The sequence below is a fragment of the Lactuca sativa genome, chromosome 6 (assembly GCF_002870075.4).
Source record: "Lactuca sativa cultivar Salinas chromosome 6, Lsat_Salinas_v11, whole genome shotgun sequence".
Classification (NCBI taxonomy): Eukaryota; Viridiplantae; Streptophyta; class Magnoliopsida; order Asterales; family Asteraceae; genus Lactuca; species Lactuca sativa.
This window is the reverse complement of record NC_056628.2, coordinates 169,076,077-169,085,451: the sequence shown is the minus strand read 5'-3', so window position 1 is coordinate 169,085,451 and position 9,375 is coordinate 169,076,077. Positions and strand designations below refer to the sequence as shown.

The 9,375-nt window shown below is 32.5% G+C and overlaps 1 protein-coding gene across 1 annotated transcript; it reads left to right on the top strand.

Moving 5' to 3' along the window:
* Window positions 1-386: 386 nt before the first annotated feature.
* LOC111895510 (putative E3 ubiquitin-protein ligase LIN-1) lies at window positions 387-5,882 on the top strand. The gene is made up of 15 exons (XM_052764775.1): window positions 387-1,282; window positions 1,351-1,432; window positions 1,528-1,683; window positions 1,797-2,833; window positions 2,910-3,051; window positions 3,146-3,391; window positions 3,473-3,767; window positions 3,879-4,000; window positions 4,071-4,190; window positions 4,421-4,552; window positions 4,634-4,756; window positions 4,837-5,094; window positions 5,189-5,314; window positions 5,400-5,516; window positions 5,594-5,882. The coding sequence occupies exons 1-15, from the start codon at window positions 582-584 to the stop codon at window positions 5,609-5,611; spliced, it is 3,675 nt and encodes a 1,224-aa protein (XP_052620735.1). The 5' UTR covers window positions 387-581; the 3' UTR covers window positions 5,612-5,882.
* The last annotated feature ends 3,493 nt before the right edge of the window (window positions 5,883-9,375 follow it).

Genomic DNA, 9,375 nt, shown 5'->3' with positions numbered 1-9,375 from the left:
TCGATTTTGTTCATATTTAGTCACTAAACTTTTTTTCGTTATCTATTTGCCACTAAACTATTGAAATTGTTCACATTTTACCCTTATGACCGGTAACGGCCGGTCATAAGGGTAAAATGTGAACAGTTTCAATAATTCAATGACAAATAAATAACGAAAAAAAATTTAGTGACTAAATGTGAAAAAAATCAAAAATTCGTTACCTTTTCAAGTCGTTATCCCTTACAACTTTATATCACAAATATGAACATAGATAACTTTACCATGTTGAAAAAGTAACACCACTTTCTCTTATAATCAAAATAGTATATGATTGATTTCTATCTTTTTATTCACAATGTTGCAAAAGTAATTAAAAAAAATCAATTTTAAAGGCATGGGTGCTTAGAAAATTTGTGCTGGCATTCGGGCATAATTCCCTCCCTATATGGGAAGAGATGGTTCTGAATTTGTCTGTATCGTCGTCTCTGGAAGAACCAGAGGGTCCGATAAGTTTTGGAATTCGTCTCACGAGAACACATGTTACCTCTTCTTCATAACACTCCCTTCCTCTTCTTATCTCTTCTTTATTCCACCCTTCAATGGCGTCCACCTCTTCTTCTTCATCTTCTTCTTCCTCGTCTTCTCATCGCCATGAATCCATAGACCCCAAGCTCTTAAGACTACTCGTCTCTTTGACCAATCACCATATTCACTCATTCCTAACCAATCCCAAAACTCGAAAAATCCAACAAGCTAAATGCTCGTCAAACCTCAAGATTCACGAGCAAGAGTTCTTTGACTTCTCAGAACAATCGGTGCTTTCAAATCTCTACTGGGGTATTCAAAATGTAGAGGCTGCAATTCAATCGAAATGCCTTGAAGACGTTAACTCCAACCTCCAACGCGCCGAAAGGATGCTTCAGGCGCCGGCGTTGTTGAATGAGCACGAGACGACGGCCGGAGTATCGAATTCTTACTTGGTTTGTTACGCGTATTTTTATTTGTCGGTTGTTAGGAAGCTGCAACGGGATGAGCTTCAAGTTGCTGTTCATTTTCTTCAAGCGTTGGTGGTGTCTCCGGTGGTCGTGAGGACTGAGCTTTCACCGGAGCTGTATCGCGCCATGGTTGAATCCTGCATTATGCCTTTAAAACAGGAATTCCAGAATGGGGTTGACGAGAATGAAGGTGTGAAATGGGGTGCAAGAAGTTATAAAGCATGGTTGATGTATCACCAGGTTATTTCTTATGGACAATCTCCTTTATTGATGAAAGAACCCGATGAAAAATCACAAGAAATCAGGTAACTTTACTTGTTCTATTTCATTTTTATAAAATTTTCAATAATAACTAAATGGGTTTTCGTTGCAGAAACACGAATGTCTGCAGCACGTCATCTTCAAATTCGTATGAACACGTGCATCGTCTTCATCAGTTACGGATTCATCAGAATGTGAGTGCATATATATCATATTATGTAATCTGATTTCGTGTAAACTTATAAAGATAATAAATGTAAATGAGATTAATCTTCATATTATAATGCAGTTTAAAAAGGTGCATCCTATCGATCCTCAAAAGAATGAGAAAGCACAAAAAAGCTCGAGTGTCAAACGTCTCCAAGATCTTCTCTTGGAAGATCAATCAGATTCACCAACTTCTTTATATTCAGGCAGCTGTGGGTTTTCAGATGACGATTCTGAGGTATTTCTCAAAAAAAAAAAAAAAAAAAAAAAAGAAACCACATTTTTTTTAATCTACAATAAAGTTGAAAGTAAAAAGGGGAAAATAAGAAATTAATTCTTGATTTTTATCAGGAAAATGAAGATGAATACGATAGATCATTATCCAGAACAGCAATCACAAAATCAAAAGCACCAGAAACTCTAAACATCGACAGTTTTTCAGGAATCTTAGCAAGCGATTTAGAATTTTGGAACAGTGTGAATGAAATCGAAGATGAAGATGAACCCACATGGCAAAACTTTCGGAAAAGAGATGAAATGTTGACCAATAATCACAACTCAACCGATGAAATTACCTCCTTTTGTGGTGAAAACAGTTACAGAATTGAACAAGCTGAGATTGTTGAAAAAGTAATTTCAAAGTTATGTTTCTCAGAAGGACTTGAAAAACCAGATGATTCAACAACAGTAGAAATCACAACAGTATACGAAATGTTAGCAAGTAAACCAGGGTTAAAATACTCTTTATTAAAAGATGTAATTTTAGATCAATTACTAATGGCTCTTTCAACATCAAAAGAAGAAGGGGTAACAAGAGCTTCAGTTTCAATACTTTCAAGTATCATTTCAGGGAATCACTCTGTTATCGAAGACATAAAGAAGAAAGGTTTAAATCTCATACACCTTGCAAATGCTTTAAAAAGAGATGTTCATGAAGCAGCTGTTTTGATTCATTTGATAAATCCCTCACCAAATGAAATCAAAACCCTAGAAATCCTGCCAACTTTGGTGAAAATCATTTGTGCTTCAAGTTGTTACAAAAATGGTTTAAAATCAATACCTGTGATGACACCACCTTCAGCTTCTTTAATGATTATTCAAGTGTTGGTGACTGCTTTTGACTATTCAACAAACAACACTCATTTGGCTGAAATTAGTTCACCAAAAGTGATTTCAAGCCTTGTTAATGTTCCAAGAAATGAGAATCTTGAAGAGCTTATATCTTTAGCTTCTATTCTTGTCAAGTGTATGAGATTTGATGGAAAATGTAAATATCATATCATGCAATTTGCTCCTATCAATCCATTTATATCTCTTATTTTAAGCAACCACAAGAACGCCATTGTTGCAGGATTAGAATTCTACCATGAACTACTACGCATGCCAAGGTACATTCTAAATTCAAAACTACAATAAGTTGAAAATTTTATCACCCTAATAAATATTATCTATAAAATTTATCAGATCATCATCAATAAGTCTACTACACCAGCTACATGAAAGAGGGGGGATGAACATTATGTGTGTTCTATTACTTTCTATCCAACAAACACAACATGAATACAAACTTTTAGCAGCTAGTTTGTTGCTTCAGTTGGATGTTATGGTGAGAGTTTTAACTTTTATGCTATACTTTTTGTAAACTTTTTTTTTTCAATGATGTTATAACTTTTAGTTTTGTAATGAATGTATCTATTCAGGAAGGCTCAGTTGTTGACATTTTGAATCGTGAAGTGGCTATTGAGGCTTTTCTTGAGGCACTAACATGTGAAGAAAACTTGGAAACACAACAATTAGCAGCATTCATATTTTCAAATCTTGGAGGAACTTATTCATGGACAGGAGAACCATATACAATAGCTTGGTTATTGAAAAAAGCTGGATTAAACTCAATGTTACATAAAAACATTGTTAAAAACATTGATTGGTCAGATGATACATTACAGGTAATACAAAAAAAAAATGTAATCTTGAACTTATTTGGTCAAACATACAACTGTTAAGTGTTTGTAAATTGAGCAATGTAGGAAAATGGGACAGAGATTTGGTGTGGGAAAGTTGCAAGACACATAATAAAACTTGGAAATCCTGTTTTTTATGCTTTGGAGAAGGGATTAAAGAGCAAAAACAAGAGAGTTTCAAGAGATTGTCTCACAACAATTGCATGGATTGGGTGTGAAATAGTGAAAGGTCATGATGATTTGAGAGGTTTAGCTTGTGACATTTTGTTAAGTACAATTGAACAATATGTGCATCCTGGAATGGAACTTGAAGAAAGACTTTTAGCATGTTTGTGCATATATAACTACACTTTTGGTAGAGGTAATTATTGTCGTTTTTGTTCTACTTTCTTATTGTTTTTAAACTCTTCTTTTTTTTTTTTTTTATATATATATATACATTTTGTAATGTATTTCACTATTTTGCATGAAGGCATGCAGAAGCTAACTCAATTTTCAGAGGGTGTAAGAGAGTCACTCAGACGACTTTCTAGTGTGACATGGATGGCAGAAGAATTGTTGAAAGTTGCTGATTATTATATGCCTAATAAATGGGTAAGTTTTCTTTTTTATTTTTCTGACGATTTTACCCCTGGTAACTCATTAATTAGCTCGTTTTTTACAGCGGATATCTTGTGTACACACGCAAGTTTTGGAGGGAAATTATAATGGCAGTGGAGCTGTGAATTCTCTTATCTACTATAGGGGGCAGCTTTTTAGTGGATACTCAAATGGTTCTATCAAGGTGAGTTAGAAACTTAGAATTCTAACTAGGGGCAATTTAGTCTTTTCACTTGAATATGAATAGAAGTCAAGTGGAAAGTCTCTTTTCAAGAAATGCAATCAAAAAGTCACTCTTGTCATTTTTTTTTTTGTTTCTGTTTTCAAAACAATAATGTATTTTACAAAAGTGAAAAAAGAAATATACTTGATTGATTAGATGAAAAGGATAAAAATGGAATTATTTTATGGTAGGTATGGGAAATAAAGGGGCAGACAACTACTCTTGTATCAGATATAAAGGAGCACAAGAAAGCAGTAACATGTTTTGCACTTTTTGAGCAAGGGAATTGTCTTTTGAGTGGATCTGCAGACAAAACGATTAGGGTAATCAAGATTATAGATCTTTTTAATCTTTTTTGTTTTATTTATAATCATCAAGTAAATAAAAAGATTCCCGTATTGCAGATTTGGCAAATGTTTGAAAGGAAAATGAAATGCATTGAAGTAATAACAACAAAGGAAGCAATTCAAAGCCTTGAAACTTGTAACGAAGTGATTTTTGCAGTTACCAATAGCCATAAAATGAAGGTAAGTAAAAGAAGTAATTAAAGCAACAAGAATAACAAGGGTAAAACAGTAAAAGAACATGACGTGATATTGTGATACAGGTGATTGATTCATCAAGAAAGGTAAAGGATGTTTTCAAGAACAAGAATGTGAAATGCATAAGGGCAAGTCAAGGGAAAGTTTACATAGGATGCATGGATTCAAGCATACATGAGTTGATAATTGGAAACAATCGACAACAAGAAATCAAAGGTCCTTCAAAGAGCTGGAGATTACAAAATAAGCCTATAAATTCAATAGCTGTGTATAAAGATTGGCTATATAGTGCAAGTAGTTGCATTGATGGATCAAGAATTAAGGTATGAATAACAACAATAACTAACACCAAAATTCACATGATCATTTAATAAAAAATTTAAACAACTTTTTAACTAATAAACATAAACAATGCAGGATTGGAGAAGAGAGAGCAAGGGTCAAATGTGTATTAAACCAGAGAAAAAAACAAATGTGGTGGCAATGAGTGTTGTAGAGGATTTTATATATTTAATCACTAGCTCTTCACCAAGCAACCTAGAGGTGAGTAATTCTCATTCTATTATATTAGAAAGGAAAAAAAAATGACAAGAAGGGTATATTTGTAATTTTGTTTATAAAATAACAGATTTGGTTGAGAGGGACACAGCATAAAGTTGGGAGGTTATCAGCAGGGAGCAAGATTACAAGCATGCTTACAGCCAATGACATGATCTTATGTGGTACTGAATCAGGGCTAATCATGGTAAGTTATTTACTTATTTAATTAATTAATTGACATATATTTTTGTATGACACGTGTCCTTTTCCATGACTTAATAGGGTTGGATCCCACTATAGTAGTAAAAGAAAGGATTGAAGTTGTGGTTGAGTATATATATATATATATTTTGGCGTAAATATACAAAAGATGAATTGCATATAATGTACATGTACATGAGACATGAGTTGCATACGACAATGGCTATGAGAATGGTATATCCGTACACAATCTATTTATCTTTGTTAGTCGAGTGTTTTTTTCACACAATAATTGGAGAGATGAAGTTGTAGATCAGTGATGATTGTAGTGTGTATATTATTATTTATTTATTTTTATTTTTCATGAATATCTACCATCCTCAAATCTTTTACTATTTGTAACAGATGACTTGTGAATGTTGGTGATTTAGGCGGTGTTTGTTTTTTGTCTGCAGATCTGCGAGGCCTCTTTTGTCTGCGCCGCGCAGACCACGCGCAGACATTAGCCTTCGCAGACTGTTTGTTTTTCTGAAGACTGCAGACCTAAAAATGTCTGCGCGCCCTCTTCTTGGCGCAGATGTGGACCAAAGTCTTCTAACATCTTCAGACATCTTCTAGCCTAAAAAAACATATATATCTTTATTTTTTTCAAGTTTTTTTTTTTAATTTATATTTTTTCCAACTTTATTAATGATAACAATTTGAAAAAAAAAAACTACAAAACTTAAAAAAAAAAAAAAAAAAACTTTTGACGATACAAACATGATATTTTTGACAAATTTATAAATAAAGATTTATTACAATAATAGTCGTTAAATTTGTTTATATAAATATGAAAAAAAATATAATATATTTTTATATTTTTTTGCCAAATTTTGTAAAACATTATTTAATACAATATCGTCAATTTCTCAAGAAAATATTTATGGTAAGTTTTTAATGGATTTAATTGAAAAAATCGAAGTTTATTTCTATCAATTTATGTATCAAATTCTTTGATCACTAATTATAATGGTTAATTATAATTTTGCAACCAAAGTTGTTGGTTTTTATCAAATATATATATGCTAATTCATACCATTTTTAATTTTATTTTTTATACAATAATACATAAAAGTTGATCTAGATTCGTTAATTATTTATAACAAAATCATAAAAATATTAAAAAATCACTTTAAAGTTTAAAAAAATAAGTTTATTTAGATTTCAGTTTATTTTAGTAGCCCGTAGATGTTAAAAAAACAAACAGTCTTCTTTTTTCAGACTGCAGACGTTTGGTCCACCTCTTCTACTGCAGAGGTCTACAGATGTGGTCCGCAGACTGCAGACATTTTGCCTCAGAAAAAACAAACAACACCTTAGTGTCTTGGGTATGAGCTGGACTGGTCCTACAAAAATCTTTAAAGAAAATATTTTGGCAAATCAATTAATAATGCACATTTTGAGAAATGTAACAAATTTTTGTAAGTTGAAAATTTAGAAAGTAACGCGTATTTTGGTAAATGGGAACAGGGTTTTTACACTACAAACACAAAAGCAAAATGGAAAGCACTAGTAGCAGCAAACGCGGCGTTTCAGAAATTTGGATTTTTATTGACTTTAGTTGTGCAGTGTGTCAGGCATTCAGTTTATCAGTAACCAATTTACCACTACAAAAAGTTGCATTGTTGAAAGTACTACTAGAAGAGTCTTGTTTGATCAATAGTTTTTTTTTTTTTTCTTAAAATTTGCATTATTTTACAAAGTATTTGTGTGATTATTCATATGAAAGTTTTTATAATTTTGGCTGTTGAGTCATTAATGGAATATGATAACCGTTGCTATAATGAAACGACCGTGAATATTAATTATTTTGGTCTTAGCCAGTATGGTATTTTAAACCCGGAATTTAAAACCGTACTTTCTATATATAGATTTTGCAATCTAAATTGTGATTATGAATCAACAGCATCTCTCTAACTCGTCCTACAAGGTAGCACACTCATCCGTAAGTGCGTGAACCACGTAATTCATGTGTGTTATTTATTTTATTTTTTGTATATTATATTATTTGTGTTGATCCAAAACCTAAGAGGACTATCTAGTAAAGTAAATTTGCAAAAAGTAGTTTCACAAAAGCCATTTTGCAAAAATGGATGGTTATTTTGATAAATGTCGAAAAGATGGTCATTTTATTGTCTAATTGGTTAATGATATGATTAAGCCTATATTTTAACACCCACGTATTGAGTATTATTGCACCTCCCTTCTAGTTACACATATTGAATTTGATTTATTATAGTCTTGGTTAAAAATTCTGACAGAGAAAAGGAATAATTTAAAATTTATGGGTTAATAATTAAGGATTAAAATCAACAAATTTGAATTCTCTTTTCTCCCATTATAGATGTCAAGTCAAGACAATTATGGTCTTCCTTCTTCTTTTGGAAATAGTTTTCATCTTTCTTCTAAAGATGATCTTCCACTTTCTAATCAATGTGAAAATGTAATCTCTTCTTCGCAAAATGGTGGAACTAGACATCATGCTTCTCCAACTTTTCCTCCTCCAATGACTCACCCCACATCACGTTTTTCAGGAGTAGAAAGATACGAAACTACTCAAGCCCTATTGACATGTAAACATAAAGATGAAAATTCTGTGTGTGCACATGTTCTGGAAATGAAATTGTACATTGACAAATTGGATAGAATGGGTGTCGTTTTCCCATGGAAGCAAGCTATTGATTTGGTTCTGTTGGATTTGGTGTCTAAGCTCATAACTATAATTGGGATATACTTGACCCGATTGTAACATGGTCCCTTTTGGGTTGTCTTCACCAGTGCAACTTGATAGGATGGATTTTAAAGGATAAAGGATAATTAATATATTATAAGTATAATATATTAATATAGTTATTTAATTAGTATTGTCCAAGAATTAATTTTGTGGTCAAAAGAGACTAATTAAATATGGAGGGATTGCTTATGTAAATTAATGATTCTATAAGTGTGGGCTAGTGATCCATAATTATGCAACTTGGCCTAAACCAATAAATGATCCATGGATAGTCCATGGAGGTAAAACTCATGGAGCATGAGGATGTGAAAAGTCATGGATCATTAGGGTTTACCAAGTGTAACCATAGCATTTGCCACAACTATAAAAAGCCTCCTCCATGCACCAAAATCGGTTACTACATACTTTTATGCAAGTAACATATTCTCTAGAATCCTCCTTTTTCATCTTGGTGTTTATGAACCAATAGAGGCATCAGACTTGAGGTGCTCAAGCTTTCAAGGATCAAGAACTCTACTCTACTCAAGAGGTAAGCATCCTAACTAAGTTTTATATTATATAGCTTCAAATGTATGCTAGCTAGGGTGAATGCTTTGAAAAAAGAAAATGCATGTATAATTAGAGAAAAATTAGATCCAAAGCATTTAGGGTTGCATGTGCACTTAGGAAGTGTTATAGTGCTCAAAACCCAACAGTGGTATCAGAGCCTAGGGTTGTTTTCTATTATACTTGGGATGCATGCTAGTTTTTTTCATAGGAAAAAAATCGTTTTCTGCACTTTGACGAGTGAACTCGCCGAGTCCATGAACAGACTTGACGAGTCCACTTAGTAATGAGTCAACTCGCCGAGTCCAGTTTATGTACTCGACGAGTTGATTGCCCAGTGTGCAAATTTTCGAGTTTCTTGATTAATTTTAGATTTGTAACACTACCAAAACTGTTTTTAGTCATTAGAAATGTTTTTTATGATATGGTAGTGCTTGTACTAATCCAAATACAAGATAATTGTCAAAAGTTTTTAAATAATTGTGTTTTATATAATAAATCAAATTGTTTACAAATTGTTGATTTAATATTGTCTTGATTA

Coding starts and splice junctions, on each gene's coding strand:
- LOC111895510 (XM_052764775.1), top strand. CDS start 582: ATGGCGTCCACCTCTTCTTCTTCATCTTCTTCTTCCTCGTCTTCTCAT. Junction 3,052..3,145: donor TGCTTCAGTTGGATGTTATG/GTGAGAGTTTTA, acceptor GTATCTATTCAG/GAAGGCTCAGTTGTTGACAT. Junction 3,768..3,878: donor TAACTACACTTTTGGTAGAG/GTAATTATTGTC, acceptor TTTTGCATGAAG/GCATGCAGAAGCTAACTCAA.